The sequence below is a fragment of the Carcharhinus amblyrhynchos genome, chromosome 8 (genome assembly GCF_965287045.1).
Source record: "Carcharhinus amblyrhynchos chromosome 8, sCarAmb.v2.hapA, whole genome shotgun sequence".
Lineage (NCBI taxonomy): Eukaryota > Metazoa > Chordata > Chondrichthyes > Carcharhiniformes > Carcharhinidae > Carcharhinus > Carcharhinus amblyrhynchos.
In genome coordinates, this window is record NC_137331.1 from 33,259,035 (window position 1) to 33,280,470 (window position 21,436).

At 44.5% G+C, this 21,436-nt stretch overlaps 1 protein-coding gene across 2 annotated transcripts in view; it reads right to left on the minus strand.

Annotated features, from left to right (window-relative positions):
* The window catches only part of washc5 (WASH complex subunit 5), an 81,581-nt gene that overhangs the window by 21,999 nt on the left and 38,146 nt on the right, over positions 1–21,436 (minus strand). For both annotated transcript variants that reach the window (XM_080193851.1, XM_080193852.1), the window contains 8 exons: positions 19,538–19,613; positions 18,141–18,251; positions 14,568–14,708; positions 12,977–13,057; positions 11,059–11,160; positions 10,255–10,434; positions 4,682–4,806; positions 1,708–1,870 (listed from right to left, as the gene is read on the minus strand). In XM_080193851.1, coding sequence (XP_080049977.1) covers positions 1,708–1,870; positions 4,682–4,806; positions 10,255–10,434; positions 11,059–11,160; positions 12,977–13,057; positions 14,568–14,708; positions 18,141–18,251; positions 19,538–19,613 — 979 coding nt within the window. The remainder of the gene's footprint in view (positions 1–1,707; positions 1,871–4,681; positions 4,807–10,254; positions 10,435–11,058; positions 11,161–12,976; positions 13,058–14,567; positions 14,709–18,140; positions 18,252–19,537; positions 19,614–21,436) is intronic.

Here is a 21,436-nt window from a genome sequence, read left to right on the forward strand (position 1 = left end):
ATGATTCCTTTGCAAGGCTTTTAGCAAAGCCCTCCTTCCTGGACATTCCAACAATCTATTGCAATAGTTGATAACTCCCTGCCAAAATAATTAATTTTCCAGCGTCTCTCCGAAGTCTACAGGACTTGGGTTGGTAATCAGGTGAGCTGGGAGAAGGGTCACTCAGGCAAGAGACAAAACCCTGACCTCAGTAGCACAAGGCCCGGGCAATTTGCATACCCCCTTCCCCCATTTCCGAAAACCTGTCAGGAAGTTGACATCAATCGGAGCCCTCTCGCTGCACATTTACAGAGGGATACTGTTTGCCTTCTCTCACCTGCTGAGCAGGTTAAAATCACAAACTGCAGGAAGGGAGTGGTACACTGGCAGGAGCGTTTCCTGCCTGTTCAACTGGTTTCTACCGAGGTTAAAGTCACCCATTGTATTTTCATAATTTTTAACTGGTGCCCTCCCCTCAGTCCTAGTTCAAATAACCAAACAAAATCTATTCCATTTTCAAAACCTCAATTAAATACCATTGAAGTCAGCAATTAAACATTGCAGGAAAAATAAATTGCTTTTTCCAAGAACACATCAGGGTTATTTCAAGCCCAAAGGCTACATGACATCCCGGCTACCTTCCTCTGGACATTTCCCAAGGCAGTGATGTACCCAACGTGACCTGGGTGTGTGAACCATCCTATAACATCACATTGTAACACGCTATTAGCTTTCCCTCCAGCCCTGCAACAACGGACATCGACTTTCAACTTTGCATGAACTATGACACTCATGTCCCTCTTCAGTGTAGCAGTCTTAAGTAGGTAACTCTACGATAAGAGGGTGGGTAATAATTAGCCACAACATGGGGTCATTGGCATCTCTCCCCATTAGACAGAAACAATTGATTATTTAGCTTGAGGGACACCATTCTGCATCAAGCATGGGACAGGTGAGGAGACAGATCCCAAGGTAGTGTCAGCTGGATGGGAATCGAACCCATGCTGGAGTTATTCTGAACCACATGTTCACCATCTAACCGGCCTGGTTACCTTGCATGGTATTCGTATGAAAATTAGCCATGAGTAGATCAGAATTGTTTGGGGAGTACTATGAGGAGGCAGTGGCATAATGATATTATCACTGGACTACTAATCCAGAAACCCCCAGATAACGCTCAGGTGACCTGGATTCAAATCCTATTGAGATAATTGGTGAAATTTGCATTTAATTTTAAAAATCTGGAATTAAAATGTCCAACGATGAAACCATTGTCAATTGTCATGAAAATCCATCTGGTTCACTAATGTCCTTTAGGGGAGGAAGTCTGCCGTCTTTGCCTGGCCTGGCCTACATGTGACTCCAGGGCCACAGCAATGTGGTTGACTCTTAAATGCCCTTGCAATTGGGCAGTAAATGCCAGCCCAGCCAGCAAGGCCCACATCCCAGGAACAAATCAAAAAAAAATTGAAGAGGAGTTGAAAGTGGGTGCACACGCAGGGAGAAAAACTGCCCCCTCAATCCCTGAATGCTACAGAGTACATCATGTTGACAATGTCCAGACAGCAAGAAACCCAGGGAAGAAATAAAAATAGAGAATCATTGTTCTACGTGCAGGCTGCAGGAAAAATACACAAAGATTTAAGAAAATTCAAACTAAGCACTGATGCAAGTACGAGAGTTCAAATAAGAATGCGAAATATCAAATTTATAATAAGACTATCTTACCTGGAGCTCCTTTACAATCATGAAGCAAAGCAGCCTGTCCAGCCCATTAAGTCCAAACGTACCTAAAGAGTTTTGGATTTCAGAGAAGAGCTGTTTGTTGGTCACTTCTTGGTGAGTCTTCATGTCATACCATGTGTTTATCTGATCAATGTAACAGGTTACTCTGAAAAGAAATCAAAGGAAATGATTGCCTTTCTGCACTTTAGGAGGGGGGGATGAAATCAGTGTTTAGAAAATGGCGCAAGTAAGAGTAGGGAGGCCTGCGCCGAAAACCTCCCGTCCTTGTTTGTGGCTGGGATTCTCCGGTCGGCGCCGCTGCAGTGAGTGGAGTTTTGACCGAGTACCAAATTCCCTGTTCTCACTGGCAGCAGGGCAGGAACAGAGATCGGAGAATCCCACCCGTGGAGTTCCACATGTCCTGCTCTGATATCAGCGTCAACTGGGTGGAATCGACTGAAATCATAGAAAAGGTCAAAGAATGCAAAGCACGAGCCATACCCAGAGCCACTTCCTGTGTGATCTTTTATCCTGTTTTAAAAGTCAATTTGCCAAAAGCAGTCCTCATGCAAAAAGCTGGCCACTTTGTGAGGAGTTTCTGCTGGTTACATCGTTCACTGTGCTGCACCCAACTGCTCGGCCATACAGATACCACCGAGGGTCACACTGATCTGGTGTTAATGAGAAAAAGAGCACAAGAAACAGAAGCTGGAGATGACTATTAGGCCATTCGAGTCAGCTGTGAGGTTAAATCAAGGCTCCAACCTGCCTGCTCTGAGGGATAGAACCCTGCATGCTATTTCAAAGAAGAGCAACAGGGTGATCACTGATACCCACTGGTCAACATTCTTCCCTTAACCAACATCACAAAATCAGAGTGTTTTGCTGTTTGTAGGAGCTTGCTGTACATAATTTAGCTGCTGTGTTTTCTGATATCACAACAGTGATTATACTTTGAAAGTTTTTCATTGGTTGAGGAGTGCTTTGAAAATGTCTGATAGTTGTGAACAATGTAAATTCAGATCTTCTGAAAGATGGCACCAGTTGGATTTACGCGAGGCATGCTGAGCTCACTTTTTTAAAGTTCATTCTCGGGTGTGGGCATTTCCTGCCCATCCATTAATTCCTGAAATATGTGGCATGGGCCTGCTTACCAAACCACAGCATCTCGGTACAACTGAAGAGAACACTGTCCCACTTCAGAAGGTAGATCAGACTCAGTCATTTCGGAGAGTCACCAGAATGGGAAATGTGATGTTAAAATGTGGCACAGAGGCTTCAGAGTGATGGGATCGAGACTCATTGTACATTGACGACTGCAGGAAAGAAAGCCACCGAGTGGATGTCAAGCAAATCTCCAAAGACAAGGACAGGCAGGGGCAGAGGAAGAACATTGGAGGAAATCTTGACCAGCGATCACTATTACTCTTCTTCAAAATAGTGCGCTAGGTTCTTTTTCATCCCTCTGAACAGACAGGATGGGGCCTCGGTTTAACCTCACAGCTGAAAGATGGCGGGTGCGATCTTACTGGCCATTTATGCCACACTGCCACAGCGGCAAGGTCCGGGAATTTGGTGCCCAGCCAAATTTCCATTCACCATGGTGGGATGGGAAAATCCTGCCGGCATGAACATGCGGAACATTCAGCCGGAAGCTCCAACAACGCGTCACTTGCTCAGTGCTGCATTGGAATGTTTTGTACTCAAGCCCTGGAGTGGGATTTGAACTCGGGGGCCAGAGTGCTGCCAACCCAGACACAGCTGACAGTTAATCTATGCTGTTCAACAGAGTGAAGCCACTCAAACTGTGGGATGGTCTTTGCAGAGATGCTCAGGGTAATGGGTCACTGCTATTGATCAGAAAGAGACTGAGATGTCAGTGCTGATCTAATTTAAATCGTAAACCTTTGGAGAGCTAGGGAAAGTGGTACCAGGGTCTCTCTCTCTCTCTTTCCAACCTTGCCCCGGAAGGAGGTGGTCTTTTGACTACCTAGGCCAAGAGAAAAATAGAAAATTGTTATCACCACATCCCATCCACCCACACACATCTGTGTTGCACGTTACACAGGTGGTGAAGTTATGTGGGGTTAAGTGAAAGAAGCATGATGCTGTAACGTAACAGAGAATCACTGTATTTTATCAGCCATTGTTTTATACCTCACTTCAGGCCTACTAATCTTATCCATAGTGCTGCCTGGAATTGCTCAATAGAGTCAAGGCATTATCCAGTGAGGTTGTGGGAAAAGAGAGAGAGAGGGAGGGAGGAAGGAAGTGGGCAAGAGGCTTAGGTTGGACACACACTACAATTTCTCCTACACTCAACTTGGAAGACCATGGCTAGGTCAGAACACTCCATAGTTTAGGGGGTGACGAGGGAAGAGATACTACAAAAGGTCGTAAATGAAGTCCAATCCATCACGCAAACCAGCCTCCCATTCACTGATTCTGTCTACATTTCCCGCTGCCTCAGAAAAGCACCCAGTGCAATTAAGGACCCCCACACCGCAGACATTCTCTTTTCCACCTTCTTCCATCGGGAAAAAGATACAAACGTCTGAGGTCACGTACCCAACCAATTCAAGAACAGCTTCTTCCCTACTGCTGACTTTTGAATGGACCTACCTCGCATTAAATTGATCTTTCTCTACACCCTAGCTACGACCATAAATCTACGTTCTGTACTCCCTCCTTTCCTTCTCTATGAATGGTATGCTTTTTCTGTATAGCGCACAAGAAACAATACTTTTCACTGTATACCAATACGTGTGACAATAATAAATCAAATCAAATCAAAGATGGGGTGTGGTGGTAAACCCTGAACTGGGAGTTCAACCGCAATTTAGTCATTCTGCTTGTTCCAAAGTGCCTAGGTTCCCAACTCCCAGTCATCATTTGATTATTATTCTGACCATCAAAAAAACAAAGAAGTGCTCAGAGAATACCATTACCATGGGACAAGAAAACATAAAATACTCACTTGGGATCGGTGATCCTGAGGATCTCGCTGCAAAGCCGACCAATGAACGTCACAGATTCATCGACTGGTTGGAATTTGGGAATGGGAATGTGAGTGGACTGATACATGCTCTGCCAGTCCAGAATCTACATGGAAATAAAAACATCCTCATTAACCAAAAACGAACATCTCCAAATCAAAGCCACGCCCTTCACCTGATTCAGCAACTAAGGTTCAGTCAGAACTCCCGGGGGCATTTCAAAAATGTTTTAATTCAATATATGGACAACAGGGTCCAAAGCAGAAAACCAAGTGAAAAACTGATTTGAAAATTTAAAACAGTTCAAGATACGGTGGTGCACTGGTTAGCACTGCTGTCTCAAAGTGCCAGGGACCCAGGTTCGATCTCGGCCTTGGGTCACTGTCTGTGTGGAGTTTACACGTTCTCTTTGTGTCTGCATGGGTTTCCTCCCACAGTCCACAGATGTATGGGTTAAGTTGATGGCCATGCCAGGTTGCCCCCTAACATCAGGAAGATAGGCAGAATAAATAAGTGCAGTTACAGGGATAGGGCTTGGGTGGGAATGTTGTCGGTGCAGGTTTGATGGGCCAAATGGCCTCCTTCAGTACGGGAGGGATTCAATGATTCTAATCCAGGGGGTTTGGAAGTTCAAAGGTCCAAGTCAATTTTAATTGATAAAATCCCAGAGCACATTTTGGAAAATGTGTTTTCCCTCAGAATATAACCTCTCCCAGAGTTACCACAGAAATTTTGTGCTTCGAATCTCCCTGTTCAGTATTAATGTTAATCTATCATTTTCTTTCAGAGGCAGGCACAACTGCTTGAGGTACCAGCATTTCCTTATTTCCACTGACTTTCCAGCATTCCCAACTTTCCTTTATTTCTCCATGTCTTAGGTCACACATCATTTAGGCATGTCTAAGCAAAGGACTGGAGTTAAATCCCTCACGATGCACCACACCAGGGTCAATGAAAATTAAGCTGAGCGCTGGGGTATGCACAGAGCTCCACTCCTCAAGGGTTAAAGCTCAAACTTAGGGAAGCATTTTCAATTTCCCACACAAGATCCTAAAGACTGAAAATAAGTTTATGAAGTGCCTGGAATTTTCAACTGTAAATTCGACCAGGTTAGACTGTAAGATATAGGAGCAGAATTAGACCATTTGGCCCTTCGAGTCTGTTCTACCATTCAATGGCTGAAAGTTTCTCAACCCCATTCTCCTGACTTCCGCCCGTAACCTTTGATCCCCTTACCAGTCAAGAACCTATCTATTTCTATCTTTGATGTGGAGATGCCAGCATTGGACAAGGGTGGGTAAAATAAGAAGTCTCTCAACATCTGATGAAAGACCAGTGCTCCAAAAGCTTGCGATTCCAAATAAACCTGCTGGACTTTAACCTGGTGTTGTGAGACTTCTTACTATCTTCATCTTAAATACACTCAATGACCTGGCCTCCACAGCCTTCTGTGATAATGAATTCCACAGATTCACCAGATTCTGGCTGAAGAAATTCCTCCGCATCTCAGTTTTAAAGGTTGTCCCTTTACTCTTAGGCCCTCTGATCCAAGTCTCTCCTACTAGTGGAAACATCTTCCCCACGTCCACTCTATCCAGGTTTTCAGCATTCCGTAAGTTTCAATGAGATCCCTCCTCATCCTTCTAACCTCCATCGAATACAGACCCAGAGTCCTCAAACGCTCCTCATTAGCTTTCCATCTTGGGATCATTCTCGCGAACCTCCTCTGGACCCTCTCCAGGGTCAGCACACCCTTCCTTAGATATGGGGCCCAAAATTGCTCGCAATATTCCCAATGCGGTCTGACCAAAGCCTTAGAAAGCCTCAGGTTAAAGTGACTCTGCTTCCAGTGTGAACGGAATGCGAGACATCTTTGTGGGGAAATTTAATCAGGATCTCAGATCATTTGGTTTCCAGGAATTTGGACGTATTGCAACTGGAGAGGTGGTGGTGAAATGGCAATGGCACTAGGCCAGTAATCCAGAGGCACAGGCTAATGCGCTGAAGGAACGGCTTCAAATCCCAAAGACATCTGGTGGAATTTAAAAACAATAATGTGGTTGAGCCTTAACTGTCTGAAATGACCAATCACATCACTCAGCTCAAGGACCATTAGGGATAAGAACATAAGAAATAGGAGCAGGAGTAGGCCATCTAGCCCTTCGAGCCTGCCCCGCCATTCAATAAGATCATGGCTGATCTGTCATGGCTCAGTTCCACTTTCCCGCCCTCTCCCCATAACCCTTAATCCCCTCTCTTATCAAGAACCCATCAACCTGCTTCTTAAAAATATTTAGCGAGGCAGCCTCCACCACTTCAACGGGCAGAGAATTCCAGAGATTCACCACCCTTTGAGTGAAGAAGTTCCTCCTCAACTCCGTTCTAAACCGCCTCCCCTTTATCTTGAGGCTGTGCCCCCTAGTCCTACTGTCTTTTTTGAGCGGGAAGAGTCTCTCCACCTCTATCCTATCCATCCCATTCATCATCTTATACGTCTCAATGAGATCTCCCCTCATTCTTCTAAACTCTAACGAGTACAAGCCTAGTTTATTCAGCCTCTCCTCATAGCTCAATCCCCTCAACTCCGGTATCAGCCTAGTAAACCTCCTCTGCACTCCCTCCAGGGCCAAAATATCCTTGCGCAGGTGCGGCGCCCAAAACTGCACACAGTACTCCAGCTGCGGCCTCACCAATGCCCTATACAGCTGCAGCAAGACCTCCCTACTTTTATATTCAATCCCCCTCGCTATGAAGGCCAGCATCCCATTCGCCTTCCTGACCACCTGCTGCACCTGCAAGCTGGGTTTTTGCGACTCATGCACAAGGACCCCGAGGTCCCTCTGCACTGTCGCCTGCTGCAGTTTTTCGCCACGTAAGTAATAGTCCTTCCTACCATTCTTCCTACCAAAGTGGACCACCTCACACTTGCCAACATTAAATTCCATTTGCCATTTCCTGGCCCATTCGCCCAGCCTATCTAGATCCTTCTGCAGACTCTCCACACCCTCCGCACAATTTGCCTTTCCCCCAATCTTGGTGTCATCAGCAAATTTCGACACCCTGCACTCGGTTCCCTCCTCCAGATCATCTATATAAATGGTAAATAGCTGAGGCCCCAGCACCGACCCCTGGGGCACCCCACTAGTCACCAACCGCCAATCCGAATAGCACCCATTGACCCCCACTCTCTGCCTCCTATTTGACAACCAATCCTCTATCCACGCTAACACCCTACCCCCAACTCCATGTCCCCTGACCTTCTGCAATAACCTCTTGTGAGGTACCTTGTCAAACGCCTTCTGAAAATCCAGAAAGACCACATCCACCGGCTCTCCTCTATCCACTGCCCTAGACACATCCTCATAGAACTCCAGTAAATTTGTCAGACACGACTTCCCTTTAATGAAACCGTGTTGCGTCCGCCCTATCAAGCAATTCCCTTCAAGATGCCTCGCAATTTCCTCCTTAATGACGGATTCCAACATTTTACCTACCACAGACGTTAAACTAACCGGCCTATAATTCCCCGCCTTTTGCCTGGCACCCTTCTTAAACAACGGCGTAACATTAGCCGTTTTCCAATCTTCCGGCACTTCCCCGGAATCCAGCGACGTCTGGAAAATAACCACCAAGGCATCCACTATAACCTCCGCCATTTCTTTCAGAACCCTCGGATGCATTCCATCCGGTCCTGGGGACTTGTCCACAATCAGCCCCTCCAGTCTGTCGAGCACCACCTCTCTAGTAACAGTAATGTCATTAAGACCCTCCAGTCCTACCACCTTTCCATCGCTAACACCCGGCAAATTATTCACGTCCTCCTCCGTGAAGACAGAAACAAAAAAGTTATTCAATACCTTAGCCATATCCCCATCCCCTACCACTAGCTCCCCTTTCTCATCCTCTAAAGGACCAACAAATGCTGGCCTTGCCATAGGGGGCAGCACTGCTGCTTCACAGCATTAGGGATCTGGGTTCGATTCCCGGCTTGTGTCAGCACCTGTGCAGAGTTTGCACATTCTCCCCGTGTCTGCATGGATTTCCTCTAGGTACTCCGGTTTCCTTCAAAGGTTAGGTGCACTTGCTGTGCTAAGTACCCCCTCCGTGTACCTGAACAAATGCCGCAGTGTGGCAACTAGGGGATTTTCACAGTAACTTCATTGCAGTGTTAATGTAAATAAGTAAATTTTACTTTTTACTTTACTTTAGATGCCCACATCCCATGAAAGAATAATTGTTTAAAAAGCATGAAGTTGAAACCATTTTGCATCAACACAAGAACAAAGTTATTACAGGTTTCCAGCAAAAAGATTATTTTTTCAAAACTTGCAAGAATCAAAATGGCCTTAAGTGTATAGGAATGCAAGAATTATCAGACAAATAAGACCAAGCTCCATCTATCTACTTTCTCTTTTACCATCCTAGTGCTCACATGATGGCCTGGTCAGAGTAATTAATCTCTCTCAATTAGTCTGCAGCAGACCTCAAAATGATTCAAGGAAAACCTCATTGAAGAGAAGCTTTGGGAACTATAGGTTCCAAGTGTCCTTTTCCCTCCCAAACATGCTATACTGGGCACATCATGTTTCTCATTAGCCATCTACTATACCCATATCTTTAAGCACTCTATCAAATTTACGATATGTTTTGAAAACTTCATTCAAAATTTCAATTGAGCATGTAGTGAGACAAAATCAGAGGTCAGGGGTCGGGGGGTTGTCAATTGCCTTTGGCAAAGGTGGAAAATCTCATCAGTGTAAAATTCCACCCATGTTATTTGTATATTAATTATGAGCATTAATAAAGAGACACTTATTGAGCAGTTGAGTTAGGAAGAATATGTCTTGTAATGTTTCACTCTAAAACCAAGTAAAGATCAGCTCCATTAGGAATTTTACCAGGACTCCACCCCAGAATCAGGTAAGGCTCGCAGAAGCGAATTCTCCGGGTGGGCCTCGGGTGGGATTTTACGAGCCTTGTCCGAGCGACGTCGTAAAATATTGGCCATAGAAATATACAATGTGGAAACAGACCCTTCGGCTCAACTCAGCCATGCCAACCAGGTTTCCCAATCTTAACTGGTCTCATTTACCTGTGTTTGGACTATATCCCATCTCCCTCTAAACTTTTCCCATCACATACATGTCCAAGCGTATTTCAAATGTTGTCATTGTACCCATTAATTCTACCACCTCCTCTGGCAGCTCATTCCATACATGCCACTCTGTGGGAGAAAAAATTCCCTACACATCCCTTTTAAATCTTTCCCCTCTCACCTTAAACCTATGCCCTCTAGTTTTGGACTCCCCCTCTGCTGGGGAAAAATCTTTAACCATTCACCTTGTCCTTCAACAACTCATTTTTGGGGGTGGGGGTGGAATAGGATAAGACATACATAACTGTTACTTTCAGATGAGTGCACCAGTAACAACAGTTGCACACATGAAGGGCCTAACATGGCAGGGAAAATAGCGAGCACAGAAGAAACCAAACTATCTCCATCATAAAAGTGATAGAACAGTTGCACTAGTCTACATTTTCCTCTGAGAATTACCTTGGTCCTCAGGAAATTATTGCACTCTTGCTCCACGTTGTAGTTGATTATTCGAGATACCTCCTCCTGCCATATCTTCAGCCCATAAATGCTGACGTAATCTTGGATGTATTCAAAGGAACGGTAGAATCCATCCATCGTAGCAGCCATTTCTTTCAGTTTGGGCATCAATTCGCTCGTCTGTGTTAAAGAAGTGCCAAGTGTTTGAAACTTTTGAAACACACTGGGTCACTATAAATCAGCACAATTAACAACACTTCACAGCCAGGCTGTTAGCAAATTCTTACGTCCTGTACACTTAAAAGTCCGACAATCTGAATAATGAGAAATTCAGAATGCAACCTAAGGTTTGTGCACATCAGGGGTAGGTGGACAGCCTTCCAAAATGAAAAAGATTCACCGAATCGTATCATGATACACAAGGGCAGTAAGTGATAATCTCAATCCCAAAGGGACTTGTGCCCCTTTTCCTTTTCTCAGCTTTGTTATTTCCAGCCAACTTGAATTTACTCTTTACAGACCCACGCAAGACAACGTGCGATGTGTCTCCTATAACCACGCAACCCACATATATTTAAATCCAGTGCCACATGACTTTTGGTGTGAGGTAACTCTGCCATCAGGTTACTGACTAATGAGACAGTGAGGCTCAGTGGAGATTGGGGCCCTCATTCCTTGCTATAGTTTTCCTTCCACGTCACTCATCTACACCAGATCTTTTTTTTAAAAAATCCTTCAAACCCATGACCAAAAACATGAAGCATGAAGAAATGGTATTTTACCAAAACTGTCATATCCTCTCACCTTGGCTTTCGGGTTGAAGATCAGGCCCTTGTGAAGAGCAAGGGCAACCCTTCTGACCAACTCCTTCCGAATCCCATCTTCTAACAACTGCTTAGGATCCACCTAATTTTAAAAATAAGCACACAGAGGAAAGGATTATTAAAGCTAAAGGAAAGCAGACACGGGGAGAATGTGCAGACTCCACACAGACAGTGACCCGAGACCAGAATTGAACTTGGGTCCCCGGTGCTGTGAGGCAGCAGTGCTAACCATTATGCCACACTCCGCTGCCCACCCTCCTCCCCAAGCTGATGACAGTTCTATTACTACATAAATGATTGAAGCATTTTCTATAACTCGTTTTAAAATATTCAGCGTGTATTAAGTATATTTAATCTTATTCATGGAGCCATGGTTAGTAACAAGCTTGATTTCAATCTTGTGGCCCACTCACTAGCCTGGATTGCTCATCACAGCTGTAGAAGGTTGTTAAGAAGGGCATGGAAAGTGCTTTGCAAATCACACCACCCGCTTGCAATCCCTGTAACAAAGCACTTGACCTCTGCTCAGCACCGGTGATCAGGAACTTGCAATGAAACCAATAAGTGACACAGCACAATCAAGCTTGCTTCAGTATCACCCTATGATTAACTACTTTAACAGAGACACGGCATTGCCACATTTTAATCTTTACATTGCTGAATGTTCTTAAAACAGCATCTCTGTGAATGCATCAAGATTACATCAAAACATAGAAACTAAAAGCAGAAGGTGGCCATTCAGCCCTTCAAGCCTGCTCCACCATTCATTTTGATCGTGGCTGATCATCGAATTCAATATCCCGATCCCCCCTTCCTCCCATATCCCTTGACCCCTTTAGCTCCTAGAGCTAGGTCCAATTTCTTTGTGAATTCAGACAACATTTTGGCCTCAACCACATTCTGTGGGAGTGAATCCCACACTTTCAACACCCGCTGGGTGGAGAAATTTCTCCTCACTGTAGTCCTAAAAAGTTTACCCCTTATCCTCAAACTATGAGGAAAGCATTTTTAAAAGCAAGTTAGAAAGTATTTCATCCAGTATGATGTGCTATTGTGAATATGGCATCTTACAGTCAAAAGTCTGTGGATCCATCTTACAGTCAGGCAGAGCACATCTTCCCACAATAAGACGACAAAGGGAAAAGAACCATTTGACAAAATTGACAGCAGCGTGGGGTATTCTTAGCTGAATTCTCTCCACCACAAAACATAGCAATCTTATGGATCAGCACAACGAGGGACTGCAAAGCAGAACTGAAACAGAATCCAAGTTCATTCTGAGAAAGCAGATAATTACTTTTTTTTCAACCATTTCTTACAGTGGCACACTGGTTAGCACTGCTGCCTCACAGCGCCAGGGATGCAGGTTTAATACCAGCTTCGGGTCACTGTCTGTGTGGAGTCTGCACATTCTCTCTGTGTCTGCATGGGTTTCCTCCGCTGCTCCAGTTTCCTCCCACAGTCCAAAGATATGCGGGTTAGGTGGATTGGCCATGCTAAATTTTCCCTTAGTATCTGGGAAACTAGCTAGGGTAAATGCATGGGGTTATGGGGAAAGTGCCTGGGTGGGATTGTGGTTGGTGTTGACTCAATGGGCTGAATGGCCTCCTTCTGCACTGTAGGAATTCTATGATTCTATGAAATGTCCACTTTCCACTAATGTTGCACAATCCAACTGCATAGATACTGAGTCAAAGAATAGCCCCAGAACGTACCCTGTAGTAATTGGCTTAAGTATTTAAAACCGTCATACCTCGCCAGCAAAGACCATCAGATGCAAAGACAAATGCATGCAATAGCTGAAGCCATAAACAGTATGGATATTTGAAAAACCCAAACGTAAAGTAACCTCAAATCTCTGATACGACACAAATATTGCTCCAAATAGCCTCACTTGCCTTGATGATGCCAACAAGGGTAGTCTTCATCATGAGAATGCCTTCAGTAAAAATTGATATAGCGTGAGTAAGCCTTGCAACCTTCAAGTGAAGAGGATTCAAAAGAAAAGAGAACTGTTAAATCAATGATAATCATTTAATGCTCTTTTGATCTTTCGACATACCAGCCTGTCGCATTATTCACCACCCCAGGAGCCTAGCCCATTGTCTGGACCAAGATTTCAGTGCCAAACTGAGAGTCTTCGGTAAATGAAACATAGATACGTTCTTTTCTTTTAAAGACACATGAAAAATTGACCAATTATTCTTTCAGGGAGGAGTAGGGAAAAGCAATGCATCACAGTGTCAACATAAGAGTACCTGCAAATCTGTGGGTCAACCCACAGAAACATGGACTGCAGCAATTCAAGAAGGCAGCTCACCACCACCTTCTCAAGGGCAATAAATGCTGGCCAGCCAGGGACATCCATGTCCCACGAATGAATAAAAAAAAGTAGTGGAGCAAAAAAAAGGCAACACTTGATAAAGATTGAGCCCCTTTAATTAGTTCTTAAAAATGCATGAGGCAAAATAGCAAAGGCCACCTCAAAGGAAAACTGCATTAACTGCTGTGCTTGTACCAACAGCACATAATGGCCTCCACCCTTCTGAATGCAGACCACCTTCCTGGAGTGATACCCACGGTGTCCACACAAAGTCAGTAAGCACCCTGCCCCTGATTCTGTTCCGTCAAGCCCAATGGTTATAGTAGGAGGGATTACTATTAAAAGGGCAAAAAGCTGCAGCACGCTACGGTGCAGAGGGACCTGGGGGTCCTTGTGCACGAGTCGCAAAAACCCAGTCTGCAGGTGCAGCAGGTGATCAAGGCAGCGAATGGAATGCTGGCCTTTTATAGCAGGAGGAATAGAATATAAAAGTAGGGAGGTCTTGCTGCAACTGTACAGGGTACTGGTGAGGCCGCAGCTGGAGTACTGTGTGCGGTTTTGGTCGCCGCACTTGCGCAAGGATATTTTGGCCTTGGAGGGTGTGCACAGGAGGTTCACTAGGCTGATACTGGAGATGAGGGGGTTAGACTATGAAGAGAGACTAAATAGACTGGGTCTGTACTCGTTGGAGTTTAGAAGGATGAGGGGGGATCTTATAGAGACATATAAGAAAATGAAAGGGATGGATAGGGTAGAGGTAGAGAGATTCTTCCCGCTTAGAAAGGATAGCAGGACTAGAGGGCACAGCCTCAAGATGGGGTGGTGGGGGGGGGGGGGGGGGGGGGGGGGAGCAGTTTAGATCGGAGTTGAGGAGGAACTTCTTCACTCAAAGGGTGGTGAATCTCTGGAATTCTTTGCCCGTTGAAGTGGTGGAGGCTACCTCGCTAAATATATTTAAGTCACGGGTAGATAGATTTCTGATAGACAGGGGATTAAAGGTTATGGGGAGAAAGTGGGAAAGTGGAACTGAGCCACTTCAGATCAGCCATGATCTTATTGAATGGCGGGGCAGGCTCGAAGGGCTAGATGGCCTACTCCTGCTCCTATTTCTTATGTTCTTATGTTATTGTATTCTCTGGCCCATCCACGATCCACTGTGCCCTCACCTCATATCTTGAACCAAGCTGGGCATAGTCCTTCAGCTTGTCTTTATCCAGTCGCGTTGGAACTTCCATAATGTTGTGCGTTTGGAGCTTGATAATCTTCGCCAAGGATGTAAACATACTCTCAGGAATAATCTGCAAAACCTACAACACCACAAAAAAAAAGGACTGTTGTTTTTTTAAAATAATACTTTATGCTTTCCAGTGCCACCTGTAATGTTGGACAGTGACAAGTCAGCATGGTGAGGTAGCTCGGTAGCACAGTGGTTAACACTGCTGCCTCACAGCGCCAAGGACCCAGGTTTAATCCTGGCCTTGGGTCACTGTCTATGTGGAGGCTTGTGACACTAACACTACAATGAAGTTACTGTGAAAATCCCCTAGTCGCCACATTCCAGTGCCTGTTCGGGTACACCGAGGAAGAATTTAGCACGGCTAATGCACCTAACCAGCAAGTCTTTCAAACTGTGGACTAGTTAAACCTCAGTTGGAGCATTGTGTACAATTCTGGATGTCACACTTTAAGAAAGATGTGAAGACGTTGGAGATTGTGCAAAAAAGATTCACGAGAATCTTTCTCCCACAGTCCAAAGATGTGTGGGTTAGGTGGATTGGCCATGCTAAATTGCCTTAGTGTCAGGAGGACTAGCTAGGGTAAATGTACGGAGTTATGGGGGTGGGATAGTGGTCAGTGCAGACTCGATGGGCTGAATAGCCTCCTTCTGCACTGTAGGATTCAATGAACGGTTCCAGAGATGAGGAATTTTAGACATATGGAAGAAATATCGACCGTTTTCTTTGGGGAAGGCTGAGAGGGGATCTGATAGAGGTATTCAAAATCATGATGGGTCTGGTCAGATTGGATAGGGACACAAGGTTCTCATTCCTGAATGGGTCAAAGACAAGAGGGCACAGATTTAAAGTAAACAGCAAAGGATAAGCAAAAGCATCATAAGAAAGAACTAGCTCACGGAGTTGGTGGTTAGGGTGTGGAATGCCTGAGAGTGTGACAGAGGCAGGTTCAGTCTAAGCATTCAGAAGGGAATGAGGTTGTTATCTGAAAAGGAAGAATGCCCAGGCAGAAAGCAGGTGATTCCCACCATGGCAGCTTTGTAGTTTAAATTCAATTTATAAACTTGTTTCAGTAATGCTAACCATGAAACTATCATCGATTGTTGTAAAAAGCCATCTGGCCTTTAGGGAAGAAAATTTGCTGTCCTTATCTGCTCTGGCCTACCTTTGAGCACAGACCCATGGCAATCTGGTTAACTCTTAACTGTCCTCCAAAAGGGCCTAGGATGCCAAAGGCAATTAGAGATGGGCAATAAATGCTGGCTTTTACCAGCAATAGCCACATTGCATGAAAGAATAAGTTTTTAAAAATGGCATTAGTTGAATTGCTTATTTGGAGAGCTGACGTCTCTTTCTGCACGGTAACAGTTTGTGAATCTGTGTTAGGATAAAGCATTCACTGAACTAACAAAATCAAAGCAGCTTGAATTCCTATAACCCCTCAAGCAAATTTCTCAAGATGTTTCACCAATGGCTTGAGGAAAATGGGCACTGAAACAAAGGATACATGCGAGGTAGGATGGCAAAAATCTTGGTCAAAGAGGGAGCTTTAAATGTAGAAAATGTTTGGGCCCAGATTTCCACAATCACATCATAGAATCTCTGCAGTGCAGAAGGAGGCCATTTGGCCCACCAAGTCTGCATCGACTCTCTGACAGAGTAGCTTATCCAGGTCCTCTTCCCCACCCTATTCCCGTAACCCCAAACATTTACCATGGCTAATCCATTTAACCTACGCACCTTGGACTAAGGGGTAATTTAGATTGGTCAATCCATCTAACCTGTACATCTGTGGACATGGCGGCGGGGGCGGGAGGGGGTCTAAGTGGTTGAAAACACAGTTGTCAATAAGTGGGACAAGGAGAGGGAGTTTATGGATCATCAATAAGCTGGGGTATGGGTTGGGCAGAGGAATGAGTTGTAGAGGTTGAAGAGATTATAACAGAAGGGTAAGGCCATGAAGTGCATCAAACTGAGATCAGGACTTAAACATGAGAACGTGGGACAGCAACAATGTGGATGGCAGCCAATCTTGAATGGGTGTGGAACAGGTTATGGGCAGCAAAGTTTTGAATGAGGTAAAAGTTGAGCTTTGTTGGCAGGATCGAGGGTCAAGAGGCAAGATGACTAAACCATGAATTAGGATCTCAGCAGTGGATGGGACAATGAAAGGCTGGAGATTTCTGAGCTGAATGATCAGGATCTTTGTGATGGAGAGAAGGTGGAGCTTCCAACCTAGGGTCCAATAGGATTACAAGGTCTGAAGACAGTTTGGTTCCCCATCCATTGAAAATTTACAGCACAGAAAGAGGCAATTCAGCCCATCGAGGAAGGAAATGGAAGCAGCGTGGTATGGAATCTGAGTCAGAAATCAAAACTGATGCCTTCTTGGAACTATTTATAAGATAATGTGGGAGCCAGGAAGGAAAAGTGAGGAGTAAGGACTTGAAAGAGAATGTTAATGAGGGAGCAGCAGGCAGATCTCTATTAAGGTGAAGTAGGTGAGTGCATGGTGGAGAAAAAGAGAGAGAGAAAGATAAAGGGCTGAAGTAGGAGGGAAAGTTCTGACATTGGAGCTGACCTAGTGGTGAATCGCCAACAAACGAAATCCAACAGATCCTTGCAGGTATTGTTGGAGCTGAGGGAGTGAGAACATGAGATTGATGATGGTAAAAGGAGCCTGCAGTCAACTTCACTGTCCAGAAAGACTATCAAGTGGTATCCTGTTACAGCTGAGAGAACTAGGCCTTCGTGTGATGGAGCCAGGTCTGATAATGGATGGCTAGGCCAGTGAGACCAGATACGGTCATTTCAACGATCCCAGAGTTGAAGAGTGCAGAGATGGATACAAAAGCATCGATGGAAAAGATGAGCATTACCAACGGCTGTGAGTTATTGTGACAAATTCGAGGTGAGGAATGGAGGGAGGAAGGGCGGGTCTGAAGAGAAAGACAAGTAGAACTGCAGTGAAGGTAATAGGAAGTGGCTGAATTCAGGTTGGTTGTTGAATAAAATCACAGTAGATACCATCGGAGAGGGCGAGACATAGAATCCTAAAGTGCAGAAGGAGGCCAATCAACCCATCTTATCTGCACCAACCACAATCCCACCCAGGCCTTATTTCCGTAACCCTACATATTTACCCTGCTGATTCCCTGACATTAAAAGGCAATTTAACGTGGCCAATCCACCTAACCCGCACATCTTTGGAATGTGGGACAAACCCGGAGCACCCAGAGAAAACCCACGCAGAGACAGGGAGAATGTGCAAACTCCACACAGACAGTGATCCAAGCCGGGAATTGAACCCAGGTCCCTGGGCACTGTGAGGCAACAGTGCTAACCACTGTGCCACCAAAACAGAAGGGCTGAATACGGATGAGAGGATCTCAGTGGTGGAAGAAGTTTAGAGGGAAATAGAAATGTATAGATCTGTATCCAAAGTGCTAACTGACCTAATGGAATACTTCAAAGTGGTCATTCATTCAAGCTCACAAGACTCACCTTTCTAACATAGGCCACAAGCTCTCCGGAATAATACTGGGACACACTCAGGAGGTCTGGACTATTGGCTTGGTTTATTCGCATCAATGGAAGATCAAGAGCTGATGCCAACTGAAATAACAGAACAAAATTAGTCACCAATAATAAAACCTTATTAAATCATAGAATTTCAGACAACATTTATTCATTTCAGTTTTAAAAGCTTTCTTAAAAAAAAAATCATTCTTGGGATGCTGGCATCATTGGCATGACCAACATTTATTGCCCATCCCTAGATGTCCATGTGGATGGCAATGGACCTTAGATGAAGGAATCTAATGTTGCCAACAAGGAGGGGGTACAGTAGGTGGTGTAGCTGGGAATAGATGGTTCTAAATGAACAATGATTGATTAACTATATGGATAAAACTGTAGCAGACGGGAACTTGGTGAGACAAGTGTGCAGCCATCCACTTTGGCAAGAAAAATAAATCAGAATTATTGTTAAGAAATTCAGAACTGTTAAGGAGCAAAGCGATTTGGGGATCCACATTGAGGAAGTATCAAACGTTCACAGGCAGGTACCAAAGGGAATAAAAAGTCAAATGGACTATTGTTCTTTATCTCAGGAGGGCAAGAACACAGAAGGGTGGAGGTTATGTTGGTACTGCATTCTGTTCTGGGCACCTGATTTTAGTGAGGAAATATTGGCTGTGGAATGCCCAGAATGATACTGGCTACAAAAGGAAGCATTGAATAATATCCAAATATAACATTCAAACAGTATAATATTCAAGCACAACGTTTAGTAATATGAATGATCCGTGCAGTACAATGCTAAGACAAAGGTGTGTACACCATACCATGGAATGTCAAACCCAGCCACATTGGCTAGCCAAAGGTTCACTTCAGGCGTTAACTGCTTTGTACCAGTAACCAAGGAAAGAACCCAAGCATAAATCCTTCCCCTCAATATTTGGATAAACAGCAGAAATATGGATGCAGGCAACCTGTTCATTTTCTCTGCTGTTGCCTGGTACAAAAGACAGGGAAATTAAATAAAAAGGACAGGACAGGGTGCAGCTTTTAGTTAAAATTAAAAGGGGGAAAGGGCAGGACAGTGGACATGAGAAATGCTGGATAAGCCATGAATGGCAGAGCAGGCTCGAGGGGATAAATGGCCTGCTCCTGTTCCTATTTCATGTGGTCTTAATCAAATTTTTATCATTCCCATGATTGTTGGCAGCATCATGACACAGAATGAGGCTTCCTGGTGTCGCTGTCAGAGAAATGTAGCGCCAACTATTTTCAGACAAGATTATTACCAATCAATAACACACTTGTTCAACTTGCAATTCCATCAGTTCAATAATTTGACCATACCTGGTTCTCTACTGCTTTGACTCCTCTCCACTCACCTTTAAAAATGTTGCCTTAAGTTTAGTTACCATGAAAGGGCTGACTCTGATACCTTCCTGCATGATGGTTGTGTAGCTGTGGATAAGGAACAATGCATTAATCATAGCCAAGATACAGGCTTACTGCAGCAATGCACATCTTGAAGGATGTAAATAAATGACACAACATGAAAAAGGTTTACCAGGCTGATTCTGGGATGTATGAGGAGAGAGTGACCATGTTAGGATTGTTTTTGCTGGAGCTCAGGCGAATGAGGCGGGATCTCATAGAGACTTATAAAATTCTAACAGGACCAGACAGGGTAGATACAGGGAGGATGTTTCCAATGGTGGGGGAGCCCAGAACCAGGGGTCCCAGTCTCAGGATTCGGGGTAGATGGAGGTGAGGTATTTCTTCACCCAAAGAGTGGTGACCCTATGGAATTCATTATCATGGGAAGTAGTTGATGCCATAACATTGAACGTATTCAAGAGACGGTTAGATATAGCACTTGGGCAAATGGGATCAAAGGTTATGGGAAAAAAAGCAGGTTTAGGCTGTTGAGGTGGACAATCAGCCATGATCGTGATGAAGGCCTGAAGGGCCAAATAGCCTCCTCCAGCTCCTATCTTCTATGTTTCTGTCTCTATGAGACAAAACTTACCTTCATGGCGAAACCTACTACATGAACAGAAACAATTTTAAGGAGTTAAATTCATGAAACTCAGCCTTTGACTGAAACAATTCATTATTTTGAATTCAATCTTTTCAGCTTTGGAGCTTCGAACAATTCTGACAGACACTACTGAAGTTTCACATTTTGTCTGGAACTTGTAGTGTATCTTCACATCGTAACTACGATGTGAAGACATTTGACAGTACACAAGGAATTCAGAATATCTTCTCCACTTTCCCATTATCAAAAACACAAACACACAACCTGTATAATTTTCTTTTATTGTCAAAGGGCGGGGTCTTCCCATCTCGTCCCACAGGAACAGTAACGGGCAGAACACGGACCATATCTGTTGATTCCGGGTGGGATTTTATGATTTTGGGACAAGTGTGGCTGGAAAACCCCATCCACAGAGTCATATGGTGCAGAAAAGAACCTTCAGCTCAGTGAGTCTGCACCAACAATATTTACCAATATTTCTGGTAAATATTTTCCTACACTTGTCCCATATCCTTGAATATTACAGTATATCAAGGGCTCATCCAAATTTTTTTTTAAAAGGTTATAAGGTTTCCGGTCTCTTCACTTAAGTGCACAAGACCTTTAGATGTTACAGGGCCAGTATGGTCCCGGTATCATGGTGGCACAGTGGTTAGCACAGCTGCCTCACAGCACCAGGGACCCAGGTTCAATCCCTGCCTTGGGTGACTATCTGCATGGAGTTTGCACGTTCTCCCTTTGTCAGTGTGGGTTTCCTCCAGGTGCTCCGGTTTCCTCCCGCAGTTCAAAAATTAGATTGATTGGCTACACTAACATTGCACCTTAGTGTTAAGGGGTTTAGCAGGGTAACTACATAGGATAGGGCCTGGGTGAGATTGTTGTCAGCGCTGGCTCAAGGAGCCAAATGGCCTCTTTCTGCACTGTAGGGATTCTATGATTCTATGTATCTATAGCCATGGCCTGTACACCAGAAGTAACATAGCGATTGCAAGGGATATCTCACCAGCGTGACTATAGGCATGGTGTGTAACTGTTGCTGAAGATCTCTATAATAAGTTGTTGTAGTTGTAGCCCTTGTCAGCATTTCTACAATAATAAATACACACAATTACTTAAAAACGGCCAAGTTGTGCTTGGTCAGCACAGGAGTCTCTGGGTTACCGCACGGCTGCACAGATGAGAGGCCTATTCAAAAGTTAACACTGGCAAAGTCACTACAGTTGGGGTATTTCAAGTTGTTAAA